At 43.3% G+C, this 15,853-nt stretch overlaps 1 protein-coding gene across 2 annotated transcripts in view; it reads left to right on the top strand.

Annotated features, from left to right (window-relative positions):
- The window catches only part of LOC310937779 (uncharacterized protein), a 31,072-nt gene that overhangs the window by 3,568 nt on the left and 11,651 nt on the right, over positions 1 to 15,853 (top strand). Inside the window, exons 3-6 of one of the 2 annotated variants that reach the window (XM_083902136.1) lie at positions 1,315 to 2,648; positions 2,759 to 2,849; positions 4,241 to 7,195; positions 7,916 to 8,041. In XM_083902136.1, the coding sequence (XP_083758262.1) occupies positions 1,330 to 2,648; positions 2,759 to 2,849; positions 4,241 to 7,195; positions 7,916 to 8,041 (4,491 nt within the window). In that variant the 5' untranslated portion in view covers positions 1,315 to 1,329. The remainder of the gene's footprint in view (positions 1 to 1,314; positions 2,649 to 2,758; positions 2,850 to 4,240; positions 7,196 to 7,915; positions 8,042 to 15,853) is intronic. The other variant, XM_083902137.1, reaches the window with a different exon arrangement.

Below are 15,853 nucleotides of genomic sequence, written 5' to 3' on the forward strand. Positions count from 1 at the left end.
TGATACAGTGTCTTTATTGTCATTGTGTAGATAAATGAAGTTTGATTATCTTGTAGTCAGTTGAAGATAAGCATGTGAAAGTTTATTAGCAGAAGGACTGACTCTTAATTACAGCCTGGTTTGCAATGGAATCCCCCATTCACTGTCAAAGCCTGATTTGCCTGTGTTACAACATGAAACATGAAAACAAGGGCATTGTACAGCTAACTCCTCCCCTGTCTGCGGATCCACCTCAAGTACCCTCTTCTAAACGTTCATATCTTTGTAAATCTGATTATTGGTACACTCAGTTATTACGTTAAATTAAATTGAATTAATACATTAAATAAATGCAAAAGACAGTGTTTGAAATGACATGTTTCTCAAGGCAGAGAACTAATTATCGTGAATCCAGGCTCCTTCACTTTATGAAAATACTGTATGCTCAAATAGAACAAATGGATGCATCCTGTCAAGTTCTGCCAGTTCCTGGCTCCGGTGTAAGTTTTCTCACTGGGACGCTTAAACACATTGGTGTAAGATTTCTGCCACCAGGGGTCTCTCAATCAAAACAATGTAGGAAGCAGCGTGGGATCATGGGAATTGTTGTGTTGGTGTCTTGTTTGCTTTCTCTGTGCATTTCTGCTTTATGGCGGCAGAATGTGAGCAAGCAGCAATGAGCAGTCATGATCCATTAGTGATGAAACAAACAAACAAACAACAACAACAAAAAACCCACACTGACTAACTAGTAGAATGTTTCATATGGGTTTTGCATGGGAAATCAAAACAGAGATGATTTGAAATGTAATTAAAAGGTGACCAAAATAAAATGGTCTATAGATTTAGGTGTTTGAAAAGGTTTGGCTAATGTGAGTATACTAGTACTGAACAAAAAATATTGTCATTTTTTAAATATTTTATAACACCTTTTCTTTTCTTTTGGGACAAGTCAAAATGTCTCTTGTCAGGTTTGAGGTCTGTTAAAACCTTAAGTGGAAATTCACTCTTCTAAATAAGTCACGATTCTAGCAGCAAAAAGTAACTAACCTGAAGCCTTAAACTGAAGAAGCCAATTAAAGTTGATTGCATGTTGTCGGTTGTGCACTTTAACCTGCTGGAATCATCAATAATCTTGTGTAAATATCTTTCTGACTTGGGTGTATAAATGTGGAGGCAGTGTAAGGCACTCCCAATACAAAGTCCACTGTAATGGATAGAGTCAGTCCTGTGAGGCTAATTTTGAGTCGATGCACTGCATACCTCATTAACATAATAAGATGACTCGTTTTGGTTTTAAAAATTCACAAGAGAACTTTTTGTTTTTACTTCAAGGTGCTGTTCAAGACAATGTCTTCCCAGGTGGAGGTTCAGACTGGGGAGGTAGGGAGGGCAGTGGTGGGAGGCCGACTTCACCTGGGTCTTCTTACCGACTCCAGCAACAAGAGCCTTATTGAGGTCAACCAGTCTCATATCATCACTGAAGAACCAAACAAACCTGTGTTAGGGCCCAAGCCACTGCTGTCACCTAGGCCATTTTCAGTTGATAAAAACCCTGCAATCAGGCCTATTCTTGCCCCGAAGCCCCAGACCAAGCCCCGGCCAGAGTCCACTCGCCTTGCTGGATACAAACCAGAGCTTTCGTACAACTCAAAACCACTGCTGCCGGCTGCCACTGTTAAACACAGGATAGCGTCAACCAATCGTCCTGCACCTACCTCATTTAAAACATCAAATAAGTTGAACACTGGACAAACAAACAAGCCGGTGGTCCAGCCGTTTAAACCAGCACCTCCTTTTGACCCCGGAGACCCCAGCAAACCCACTGTCCCTGTGCCAGCACAGAGGCAGAAACCTGGTCTATCAGCCTTGGGCTATTCCAGGAGCCTGAAAAAGCCCCTGGCCGCAGAATGGTCTGGAACCACGAAAAAGGAAGATGAGAAGGACGACAATACATTCAACAAAGGTGGGTCCTCCATTACCAGAGCCAAGTCCATGGGCTTTCTTGCTCAGGCTGGGCAGGAAGAAGAAGAAGAAGAAGAAAAAGAAAAATTTGTACTTAGAGAAGCTGTGCCACTGAGACCCAAGCCCAGAAGCTCAAGACCCAGACCTGTGTCGGCAATTTTCCTTGACGGTTCAACCAAGACGGAGGCACCAGTTCCTTCCCCTCGCTGGGCAGAGAGACGACCGCTTTCGGCCGATCTCACTTCCAAGTTTGAGTCTATTGGGCTTTCACTGCACCGCACACAGGCAAACACTAAAGAGAACACTCCAGAAGAGACGGCACTGCCACAGATGAGAGAGCAAGAGAAAACCCCAAAGAGTACCACCCCGCAGAGTGCCGATGTCGTCGCTAAGCCCGCTCTCTCAGACGAAAGCAGCAACAAGCTGGAGGAAACGACCGTGAACGAGCTTGATGAGAATAAGCGTAGGGTTAGCATCAAGTCGCGGATCAGCCTCCTCCTCGATTCGTCCTCCCTTCCGGGAACTGGTGCTACAGGCCAAGGGTCAGATCTAGACTCACCAGGGAAGCTCATCGCTGAAAACGAACCACCAGTGGGTGTTAAACAGCTCATCAAACAGCTGACAGTGGATACCCCACCTGGTCAGATTCCTGTCCCGAAACCCACAGTGAAGCCCCGGCCCTTGCCCCTAGACCTGACTAAAAGGTAAGAGCTGCTCTTAACGTCTTCTCAGTTTGCTTTTGTCCCACATCTTTTGTCCTGAGCTCTCATTGTCATGCATGGCTTTTGTCTCGTGTGATGTACATCTTCATCAGGTTTTCATCCGAGAGGTCACCCGACCTTGGCAGCGCTTTCCTCAGTGAGGCCACAGGCCACCACGAGATCGGCAAAGACCTTCAGAGGAGGGTAAGAGATGAACTAAGCTTCTCAGGAGCTGGTTTCTTTTGGGCTCAGTCTATGTTGAGCAGGCAAATGAGTAACAATTGGAAACTGCAGAACGTCAGAGCTGGCAATCACTTTCATCAATCATCTTATCATCGTCCTTTACCTTTTATAAGTAAACATACAATCAATACAGTATACAGAACTAGATGGAGGTTGATAGGATGCACTTAAATGTGTATCCTTAATGCTTTTGTTGCTCTAAGCCCATGAGGAAAACATTAAAGGGATAGTTTGGAATTTTGAACATAAGACCTATTTTCCAACTCAGCCGGTGTGATGGAGACGTCTGGAGACGTTTTCAAGAAATTTCATTCAGTTCTTCTAGTTGCAGAGTTCGCTGATGCTATGGCTAGCGCAAGTCAATGATACAAGTTAGCATGGCATTAAAAACACTCATACCGACTCCACAGTGCACCTGAGGCAAATCAGTAGTAACGGCAGACTATCGATGTACATATCTGTGTTGATAGAATAATATTTGAAACAAAACTAATGTCGCATCGCATGGATTTTTGAGGGACTCCTTTCTCAGCACTATATCAGCAGCGGCGGACTGATTCCACTGCCGGAAGTATGGCGCGCTGATGCTGCTGAGACATAAATCCTTCAAATTGCATGGTTGGTTTTATTTCAAACATTCTATCAACACAGATATGTACATTGATAGTCTGCCGTTACAATCGATTTGCCTCGGGTGCACTGTGGAGTCGGTATGAGTGTTTTTAATGCCATGCTAACTTGTATCCTTGACTTGCGCTAGCCAGAGCATCAGCGAACTCTGCAACTAGAAGAACTGAATGAAATTTCTCGAAAACTTCTCCAGACGTCTCCATCACACCGGCTGAGTTGGAAAATGGGTCTTATGTCCAAAATTCCGAACTATCCCTTTAAGAAATACGGCAGTGAAAGAGGACATTGCAGGAAAAGGAGTTGTGACTGAAGCTGTGAAATTTAAGACGGCCTCCACATTAAACACCCCCTGTGGCGCAGAGAGGAGATCACTGGAAAAAGGTCAACACAGAGCGGCTTTGATTACAACCTCTGCACCACGCCCTCTGTTATGAGGCCACCACAGAACAAGGGAATATCATTTCTGTTCTGACAGTTGTTCACTCAATCACGGAAACTCTTTTGTGTGCTGTACTTTCACCTGTTCTGTTGTCAGGCCATATTTGCTCTGAAGTCTGGTTTTGTACTAAAAGTGTTTTAGTTCAGAGTTGGTATGTCCAAATAATAAAACTTTTAAAGAAAGTGTAATTTAACCAACTCAAAAGTTTTTGCAATCTTGTTGTTGGCTCCATAGTGTATGGTGATGACCTAAATATAATAATCTCTTTTTCTCTCATGTTTAGTATGAAGAGATGTCTCCAAAACCTGGCGACCGCAGGACATTTATGGATCTTAATTCCGAAGAGCAGCTCCAGAAGGCCTCCACACCTGAAGGACCTAAGGCAGGACTGATATCGGGTGCCACTTCCAAAGAAAGCGGCCTCAACAGTGACGTACACACAGTGCGAGCCTCCTTGTTTGATAACGTTGTGGAGAGGCACAGTGTGCTGATGATGGACGAGGAGAAGTCTGTCAATAAGCCCAAGGATTCTCTCAGAAGTCCGTCATTTAAGAGAGGAAGCGGTGAGGATGAGGGAACACTAGTCACTGCCACCTACAAAGAACCCGTGTCTCCATCGAGTTCTCTGCGTGTGATACATGCCTTCGATAAAGTGCAGGCAATTGAAGAAACCAGAGCAGTGAGTGAGAACGTGCCTTCGGCTCAGTGGGAGGATAAGGCCATGACACTGCGCTCCAGGCGCTCAGAGGGGAGCAGGCCAGCGGCAGAGAGGACCGGCTCAGCACAGCCACAACCAACTTTGGCTGTGAATCTAGAGCAGCAGCAGCCTCGATATCTAAGAGTTGGGGCTTTGCCGAAGTGGACTGATGCAGGTATGGAGAAAGGGATGCTAAAGGAATCACAAAGGGAAGGAGAAAAGGATAAAGAGCGGCACAGAGAGGCAGAGCAGGACGAAGCGTCTGCAGCACCAAAACGTTTAAAAACGCTGCAGACAGAAGAACAGCAGAGACCCAGATCAACCTACTTTGCTTTGACTGGACAAATACAGGAGCAGTTTTCCCCTGTAGACGCAGGAGCAAATACAGGAGACGTGGCTGTACCCTTTGACAATGTGAGGTCTGCATTGGGGGGCTCTCAAGGGAAAGTCCTTCCTTTCAGACGGAATCCATCGTTAGATGATGCGTTTGAAAAATCCTCTCCTGAGCAAGTTGAGGAGTTGATGAGGAGCCGCAGGGAAGTGAGAACAGACAACAGAGATGCACAGGCGACAGACGAAGTGTTGGACTTTGGAAGAAAAAGGGAATTGAAGGAGGAGACTGAAAAACACAAAGCCAAAATGAAGGAGCTTGAAAGGGAAAAACAGAGACAACTCGAAATGGAAAAGCAGGCACATTTAGAGTTTTCCCGAATGAAAGAGAGAGAGAGGCAGCGAGAATTTGAGCGGCAAAGACAGAAAGCATTTGAGAAGGAGAAACAGGAGTTTGAGAAGAAACAACGTGCACTGGAACAACTGGAACAGCAGAGGCAGATGGACCTTGAAATCCAGAGGCAGCAGGAAATGGAAAGGCAGCGACAGATAGAACATGAAAAACAAAGGCTACAAGAAATTGAAAGACGGAACCAAATAGAACGAGAAAATCAGAGGCAGCAGGAAATGGAACGGCAGAGACAGATAGAACATGAAAAACAAAGGCTACAAGAAATGGAGAGACGCAAACAAATAGAACGTGAGAATCAGAGGCAGCAGGAAATGGAAAGGCAGAGACAGATAGAACATGAAAAACAGAAGCTACAAGAAATGGAGAGACAGAAACAAAGAGAACTCGAAAGAGAGAGGCAACGGCAGTTGGAGAGAGAGATGGAAAGAGAACGACTGCGCGAGCAGGAAAGGGAGAGACAGCGCGAGCAGGAGAGACTAAGACAAAGGGAGGAAGAGAGGCAAAGAGAGCTGGACAAGGAGAGACAGCTACTGGAAATCCAGCGGGAGAAACAAAGACTTGAGGAGCTGGAGCGACAGCAGCTCTTGGAGTTTCAAAAGCAGAAGCAGAAAGAACGAGAGAGGCAGCAACTCATGGAGCTCGAGAAGCAGAGGCTTAGAGAGAAGTCTGAGAGAGAAGAGGCAGAGAAAACAAGGCAGATGGCACTAGAACAGGAGATGTTAAGACTGAAAGAGCTTGAAAAAGAAAGGGAGAGACAAAGGGAGAGACAATGGGAGATGGAGCGCCAGAAAGAGATGGAGAAGGAACAGCAGAGACAGCTGGAGAGACAGAGACAACTTGATGTTGAAAGAGAGGAATTAGAAAAGCAAAGGTTGAGGCAAAGAGAACTGGAGAAGGAAAGGCTGAGGAAGGAGGAGATGGAGAGACTTTTAGAGATGGAGAACAGACGCCTCCAGGAGTATGAAAAACAAAAGCAGGCAGAGAGGGACAAACAGATTTTGGAGTTGGAAAAACGCAGACTGAGGGACAAGATGGAAAAAGAGGAGGCAGAGAAAATGAGACTGGTAGCCAAACACCAAGAAGCAGAGAGGCAGCGACTAAAAGAGAAGCAGAAGAAAGAGGAGCAGGAGAGGGCGAGGTTAGAGTCGTCACCTCTCAGGCCTCAAGTGTTGGATTTGGACTCTGTGCTACGAAATGAGCCTTCACCCAAGGCTGCTGCTCAGCGCAGTGACCCTGCAACACGATGGAAGGAGCCATCTCTGAGAGTCGAACAATCTTACAAACCCGCCGTCTTTGACACGGACACTTTCACATCCCAAACCCAGCACTCCCCCAGCAAAGACCTTTTCCCCGTTTCTGGTATTCAGGGAGTTGACGCTGGGTCTGGGTCTAGGCTTCAGCCCGCACACGAAAGAGACATTAGCTGGAAGGTGCCACCACAGACTCCGATGGGTTTCTCAAGTCCAGTATGGACGGCATCTGCTCAGGATCCGTGGGAGCTGCGTCCGGTTGAGATATCCGTGGACAAACCAGAACCCAGAAAACATTCCAACATACTCAGTCCAGAGCAGCTCCTTCTCCGACAGGGGGAGCGGCTTCTGACTCCACAGAGGCACAGGTCTGGTCTGCTGGATGAACTCCTTCATAATGCTGCTCTTACACCTGGCACAGACACTAAAGCTGGTAGCTATCCTGGTGGAGGCAGCAGCAGCAGCACTGCTCCACAGCAGGTCTGGCTGCCCAGAGAGCTGCTGCCCCCGGACAGCAGGAGGGAGCCAGGGGTTAACAAGAGATCTCAGGTGAGTGAGCGAGATCCACGGTGCTCTATTTCAAAGGTTCATGGTGTATTACAGTCTGCCTGTCTATTCTTTGTATAAATCAAGGATTCAGTTGACAATTTTAAAATTAGAGATGCTTATAAAAAGCGCAGATTTGCACACTGTACAATCAAAATAATGTATAATATAGTTTCATGTAATGGGGGTATAATTTAAATCTAAACTGGTCACAGTTAGCTGCTCCATCTGTCGGTAACATATGCTGTAGTTCAAATGACAAGATAAATGTGTGTTTGTCTTTCAAGGAACAAATTAACTGGATTTTGCACAGCCGATGTATACCAAATAACAACAATGACGTTTTAAAAAATGTAATCACTTTCACGTGCATGCTGTTTATTGTTTGTGGAAATAAACTATGCCGGTTTATTGTTGGTACAGCTGTACCTCTGCTCCACTGTGGATTTAAATATAGACTTTATATAATATAGGTGAATCAGAATCTCTGTGACGTTTTGTAATCTCTCACATATTCACATCACTACTCAGCATGGTATTAGATGAAGCAGTGTCTCTGTGTAGCCCTGTGATGGACTGGCGAGCTGTCCGGGGTGTGGTGCACCCCCGCCTATCGCCCTATGTCAGCTGAGATTGACAAAGCCCCCCCCCACCCGCAGTGAGGATAAAGAGGTAGAAAATGGATGGACGAGGAGATTATGTTGATCTCTTTTGTGTTGTTAGGAGTTGAACAGGATGCGGTCTCGCAGTGTGTCACGGCGATCGACTCCTTCGAGCAGCAGTGTGGAGGTGAGCCTCTCCAGGATGAGGAGTCGCAGTGCCCACAGAGAGCGTGACCGCCACAGCTGGGTGAGTCAGGTGTTCAGCTACAGTAATACCGTGCACCCGCTGGTCAGAAAACCCATTTAAACTCAGGTTTAAGGGCCAATTCCAATTCCTATCTTAACCCTCAAGCTCAACCCTTAATCTTAACTGTCCTCAAAACCAAGTTATTTTGTCACTTAGAAATGGGACACCCCTTAAATGCAGATACGTCTTCAGACTGTAGGGGGCAGAATAACGCCAAAGCTGCGTCCAGTCTGTCAACTCCAAAAAAGAAGAAGAAGAAGAAGACATTTACGTCAGGATTATTTATTTATTATTTTATTTCAGTCAAGTTATTAGGTTGTCAGTTAGTTATAAGATGATACTCATACAAATATTCAGCTGACAGTTACCACACACCACGACTTATTGAAAAGTAAAGATCGTAAAATAAAAATAAATGTTACGCAAAAATGACGTCAGTAATCCATAATATGGGCCTAAACTAAGATAATACAATGGTTTTCATCATTTTTATATCTCTATTAACAAAGAAAATACTTAATTTGTGTCGCACTCGCTTCGCCGCTTTCGACGCCATCTTTGTTATGTGAAAACATGCAATGCATTCTGGGTAGCCCTTGCTCCCAAGGGTGGTCTCGGAAAATCTCAATATTGAGGGCGATACAGCCCTTAAACTTGGCCTCAACTTAATTTTTCTGAGAATTAGGACAGCACTTGCACTAGAGGGAGAGCATTTTTGAGATTGAGGGTTAAGCAAGGAATTGGAATTCACCCTAAATGTTGATTTCTCTTCCAGCCCTTAGATGTAAAATATCCATGAAGGTTTTGCTAAAAAGCAGACCAACCACTGGCAATGGGATTGGTGTTAATTGCCTTTTTTTTGTTTTTTTTAGCAGGTTCACTCATCCTTAGATATACCTTCTAATTATAGTGTGAGTCGGCTTCATCCTGCTTTTGAAGAAATGTGAAACCGAGTTGTAGTAAAAATGAAAAACACCCGTCTGTCTAGATTGTTTTTTCAGAGTGATGACTGGCTTTGTTACAGTCACTGTTTTTTGTTTGGACTGTTTCTCAGCTCACAGCTTCACAGCTCTGTGGAGACGGGGAGGGAAGTCTGCCCGTCTGTGTGTGTGTGCTCATGTGTCCTGTGACGACAGGTAAAAGTGGAATGCGGTTAGTTTACTGATCATTGACAGGTGAACCCTGCTGTATCAAAGTAGGAAAGGAGTTGGTGACTAATGTTGACGGCATGGCCTGATAGACTCACCTCCACCCAGCCCACACTGTGGCTCAACAGCTTCTCAGGCCTGTATTTCAGGATTAGGTGAATGGTTAATGAATATGTGCTCTAACTGCTCATTTGAAAGACACCTGTCAGCGTGGCTCAGTGGAAACTGCTGAAGTGAAAGGGCTCGTAAAGATTATTTGTTCTGCTGCAAAACAGATGCCTAATAGTTGTGTTGGGTTGCTTGGTTTAGTCCGTTTCACACATGTATTGTTGAAGCTCGGTGTTTCTTTTTGAAATGTATATGTACAGTGTCACATGCTTTCAAGTCATGTTACTCGGGTTTTTTGGTCACTGGGGTTATTACTGCAGATCAAGGTTGATGGACCCATAAGAGCAGTATATTGTGTAATATCATGATAGAGAGCCCACAGCAATTCACCATCACTTTATGGGTTACTATCGCCATCTAGTGGTTGTGTTGCAGTTCATCAGTGTTGCGCAGGTACATGTTCGGTGCATTTGATGTTATGTGTGTGTGTGTTATCACAGCTCATGTGTACATGGTAGAAGATCGTCTGCATAAAGAGGTTTTTTCTGTTGATGCAATAGAACAATAATAATAATAATAATATTGCATTGGTTTGACATTTGAGATTGTGTTAGCCCCTTATGAGATTTGTGTACACATGTATTTTAATTGTTATTGAAATATATTTATAATTTGTCATTGCTGAGTTAGATCATACGGATTGCATTCACTTGAAAAAAAAAAAAAAAACTCCTTTTTTTCTCAGTAATAAATTTTCGGTTTGATTTTTTGAATAATTTTTTTTCTGTTTTTCTGTCTAATTTTTTTTCTGTTTTTCAGAGTAATTTTTTTTCTGTTTTTCAGAGTACATTTTTTCTGTTTTTCGTGCAAATTTCTATTCCCCTGTTTTTCAGAGTAATTTTTTCAGAATTATCAAGAACTCTTGCTATGGTACATACTGCACCGAAGGCGATTCCGGCGCCTCAGCTGCACACCGTGTGCATCCAATATTTTCAGCAGTCTCCTGATCGTCTTTGCACGAAAAACAGAAAAAAAAATTACTCAGAAAAACAGAAAAAAAAAATTTGACAGAAAAACAGAAAAAAATGTATTCAAAAAATCAAACCGAAAATTAATTACTGAAAAAAACAGGATTTTTTTTTTCTTTTTCAAGTGAATGCAATACGCTTCCGTAAGATCATGCCATGCATTTGTTTATATATAAAAAAAACAATTATTGCGATAATGTTATTAGGGCTGCAACTAGCGATTATTTTCATAATCGGTTAATCTGTCGATAATTTTCTCAATTAATCATTCATAATCTCTTGGTGAGTTAAATTAAATGTCATAAAATGTTGGTCAGTGTTTCTCAAACCTAGAAAGGACGATGTTCTCGAATGCCAAAATCTACTCAGTTTGAATGATTTCTTTGTCGCATGGAGCAAAGAAACCAGAAGATATTCACATTTAAGGAGCTGAAAAATCAGAAATCTTGTTTTAATTCCTTAAAAACACTCAAACTGATTGATTCATTGTCAAAATAGTTGACAACTCATTTTGTAATTGATCAATAATCGATGAATCAAGTAATTATTTCAGCCCTAAATGTTCAGCTCAGCTGTGTTTTTGAAAGTAGAAATATTTGAGAGAAATGTCACCCAGTCCTCGTCTGAATCTTAAAATATCATGTTTAAAAACTAATGTGGATAAATGGACTGCCCTCCAGTGTATTTACTGGTATAAACGCTTCCTCAGACTCATATAGATGAGATCATAGTTGTGCGTGGTGACATCACTGGTGTAAGTCAGAGTGTCTGAGGCTGGTGTGTGGGGCAGAGCAACGATGGGCACTGGGCTGAGAGCTGTGTTGTACCTGTGGTCATGCTGCTTGACTCCACACTGTCTCTGGGTAAGTGAGAACACAACTCTCTTTATTATGAGTGATTCTCCCTGTGAGCAGGACGTCCTCCTCTAACGTAAAACTGAATGTGTGTGGTGATTTGAGAGTGTATAGTGAGTACAGTACAGTGGCTTCATCTCCTGCATGTTAAGGAGGAGCCGGTTTGTAGCAGCTCCTCACAAACTGATGAGGTCAGAAGGAGAAATTAATGCTTTCACAGCTGTGAGTCACTTCCAGTAGATGGCGTTTAGTGTCAGAAGCTCTTTTAAATTGTGGTCTTGTCTTTGCTTCCTTCTAATATTTTAGAGAGGATGGAAACATAACATCTCTCACAATTAGGTTTACATGTTGGTAGGAATATTTGACTGGAAAAGCTGCATTAAATATTAAGAGGTCTTTTTCAGGGTAACTCGACTTGTCCCTTTAAAGCAGATTACTTAGAAAGAGCAACCGTTGTTGGACTGAGTGGTAAGAAAGGAGCAGACGACCTCTTCAGTGCAGAGTTGCAGTAATCAGATTACCTACAGGGGGCGTATGTGGACGGGGGATCCAGCGTTTGTGAGCCCCAACTGTCCCAGATTGTTGTGAGGTGAATCTAGAGTCGCTGCCACTGCTTTATTTAGGATGCCACTTCACTGGCACTGTATAATAATACATATTACACAGTTGCGTGTGTCCATGTTCTGACTGACTCTGATGCCTGTTTTTGACAAACGTTTAATAATCCTTAGAGTGAAAGGGCAGGTGTGACTCTGCCATGCACGCATAGCTAATCAATCTATTTATAGTTTTGTTCATTCCTTTGTGATTGAATCATATTTAACCCTCCTTACTTTCTCTCTATCTGTTTTTATGAAGCACCATTTGTCTTCCCTTCTTCTACATTTGTGTCCACCATGGCTTCATAGTGATGTCATGCTCATCATATATGTGTATATATATATATATATATATGTATATTTGTATATATGTATGTGTATATATATATGTGTATATATGTAGTTATATATATATATGTGTATATATGTATTTATATATATGTATATGTATGTATTTATATATGTGTATATATGTATATATGTATTTATATATGTGTATATATGTATTTATATATGTGTATATATGTATTTATATATATATGTATATTTGTGTATACATGTATTTATATATATATATATATATATGTGTATACATGTGTATACATGTATTTATATATGTATATGTATATATGTGTATACATGTATTTATATATGTATTTATATATATGTGTATATATGTATTTGTATGTATATATGTATTTATATATATATATATGTATATATGTGTATACATGTATTTATATATGTATATATGTGTATACATGTATTTATATATGTATATATGTATTTATATATGTATGTATATATATATGTATGTATATGTATGTATATATATATACACATATGTATATATATATATATATATACATATCTTGAAGACAGACCTGCCAAAACTGTAGATTGCTCCTTGTACTGTTTTTGTTTGGCCATGAACTTACCATATAGTTAAGGAGGGCACTGAGATGTTAACGTATAGTGTAGTGTTTAATTATCACAAGTTGCATTGTCATCATCACAGTAGTCGATAACATCACGGTATATTTGACCATGATCACGCAGCTGTAGTGTCCGCCTCTCCCCTGCTGTCTGTGGCATCTCTCTCTCTGTGTGTTCTTGCGCTGCAACTGAATCGGTGACAGAGCACCGCAGAACATATATCACCCTCCCCTCTCCCTCACATTCTGTATCAGGGACCTCCCATTCTCTCTCTCTCTCTCTCTCTCTCTCTCTCTCTCTCTCTCTCTCTCTCTCCGTCCCTTACTCTGCTCCACACTGCCTCTCTCCACCCAGTTTCTCCTTGACGGTGAGTCCTGTAGCGCCGAGTACAGAGAGCAGCGTTGCTGACGCATTCTCTCCTACCTGCCTGTACCTGCAGCAGAAGGCAAGGCTGTTTGTTTTTCTTGCGGATTGGACTTCACCACCACAGCACTCTCTCTTGTTTCCTTTTGTTTGGTTCTGCGGTGGTTGCCCCTGGCTTTTTTTCCTTTACGGAACACGGATGACTACAGCAGCTTTCCTTTTTGCCACGAGCCGTCCTGCACCATTTCTCTCCCCAGCTTTCAGCCGGTACGGAACCGGTATGGACTGTTGAGATGTAGCCCAGTTGGATGGATACATTTCACAACTTTTAACCTGGAAGAAAGGCACGAACCTCAGCTCTGGAAGAGAGGTCACACCAGCTGGGATTGAGTGCTGCGATCAGAACAGAAAAGCGCACGCACAGTCCGTCTATCTGATAATAACATCTAACCTAACAGTATGCTGAAGATAAGGTTGTGTTATTATTGTACTTAAAGTCAGAGAAACATGGCGGAGGACAGTGCTCTGTCACAGAGTAGTGTCATCTGTAATTTGTAGGAAGTGCTGTCCTCACATAACCTTTACACGTCCTATTGGTTGTTGTGTTGTGGGCTTTGAAACTAGCCGTAGAAAGCTTAAGAGTAAAAGAAAGGCTGGCAGCCTGGAGCTGTGACGGTGATGAGTTGAAACAGTCTGGATGCTCCAGTGGGACTGCATTGCAGGAAGAACCGTCGAGGCACTGAAGAGAAGCGGAGTCCTGTCACGGCAAGTGATAAGTGCTACCCATGGTGCAGATGCCACCTCCATCATCGTCACCACCACCAGACAAATAGCTGAGTCGTGTTGTTTTCCTCTCCGTCACCTTCCTTCAATGCTGCAGTGTTGACCCAGCAACGCACATCTGCGAATACCTCGACAACTGTCCATGGACTGCCACCACTCAGCTTAACGAGACTCGCTGCCGCTGCTGCTGTGATAACGGGTCACAGCTCAGCTCACAGACTCTATTCTGGCACCGCCACGTCTTGCCAGTAGTGGCTTAGAATGGAATATCTGGGGGACAAACTGTCGGTGGCTCAGTCTCAGGTGTCGGGATGGGTGGGAAATGTCCGTCGCTCCCTCCACGGGGCACTGGGCTTTTTGTCCAGCTCGGCAGAGCGGGGAGGCGGGGGAGAGGACGGGATGGGAGACTTCAAGAGAACCAACTCTCTGCGGTCGCTGGCCTCGCGCAGCAGAGAGTCCATCCGCAGGTTCTCACTGCGTAGCCAGCAACGCCTGTCCTTACGCAGGCGCACCGCACCCAACACACCTACTGCTGTAAGACAACACACACATCGAAAGAACAAACGCACGACAGGCAGGCACTGATGTCACCTTCCACTGTTGCATAAACAGTATTATAAATATTCAGTTCGGTTCATTACTGATCAGCAGAGTGTGTTGTGTCTGTTTATGCACTTCAGCTGAACTACTTTGGCATTAGTTAAATGATTTAAAGGGACACTGTGTAGTATTTATGGGTTTATATGACCCAAAATCCACTTTTTTATACATATTATGTGCTCTTGCATTGTCTAGTCGCTGTATAATAGTTTTGTTTCATTTTCGTAGTGTTTCAAAAAGTCATGTAAAATAACATGGTCACGGGCCGCTACTGCATTGCCACTGTTAGCAGCGAGACGCCATGTTTCTACGGGAGCCTGTAAGGACAAACGCGAGAGAACAAATCAAGCGTCTCTTTACTTGTAGCAGAAGTCCCGCCTCCACTCTCTCCGCTTCGTCTGCTACGGCCACGGTAGCTCCGCCCTCTCCCTCGCCTCACGAACCTCATCTGCTGACACGGAGAAAGACGACGAGGACGACATTTGACCTGCTGAGGACACCGTAGCGCTCAGGGAAGGGAGGGGGTGAGCAGAGGAGCAGTTCTTTGTTGTAAATGTTGTAAAAATCGATTTTAATACTTATATTTGGGACTCTGGAGGCCTCTAGATGTCACTAGATGACGCTTGATTTGTTCTCTCGCGTTTGTCCTTACAGGCTCCGGTAGAAACATGGCGTCTCTCTGCTAACAGTGGCTATGCAACCGCGGCCCGCGACCATGTTATTTTACATGACTTTTTGAAACACTACGAAAATGAAACAAAAACTATTATACAGCGACTAGACAATGCAGGAGCCCATATTATGTATAAAAACGTGGATTTTGTGTCATATAAACCCATAAATACTACACAGTGTCCCTTTAAATAAAGCACCAGAAGAATTCAACTTATTTTTCACCAATTGCCCCCCCGTTTTAGAAACTGCTGCGTTAACAGCTGTTCCTCCATCAACTATTTGGTCTCTTGCCAGAAACGGCACAAATTTATCCGTCTGCCGCTCAATGCACAGCTCCTATATCTGTCTTTGTTGCCAGTACTTATTTATCTTATGTTGACCTTGGCACAATCTAAATCACTCTTTGTTTCTCTGCTTTTGTTCAGCAAAGCTTTTGTTGTACTGGTTCTTCAGGTCCCACACTGTATGTTTTAGCCTTAAAGACTGAACGATTGATATCTATGATAATAGCGATGAGAGATGAGAGCTGAAAATGCCACGGCTTCATGTCACTTGCCTTCGCTCTAACCTGTTCTGTGGTGTTGTGTATCTAAAGGACACGTGTAGTAGAAAATCCATTTAAGGATATGGAGTCATTGCCGCACTTGGACCTATCTTTAGGTTTGGCCCGTTTGCTTAATTGAGGCCCAATACCTTGTGAGTCACGGCGCCTAAAGAT

This window comes from Microchirus variegatus (genome assembly GCF_963457635.1).
Source record: "Microchirus variegatus genome assembly, chromosome: 16".
In the NCBI taxonomy this organism is placed as follows: Eukaryota; Metazoa; Chordata; class Actinopteri; order Pleuronectiformes; family Soleidae; genus Microchirus; species Microchirus variegatus.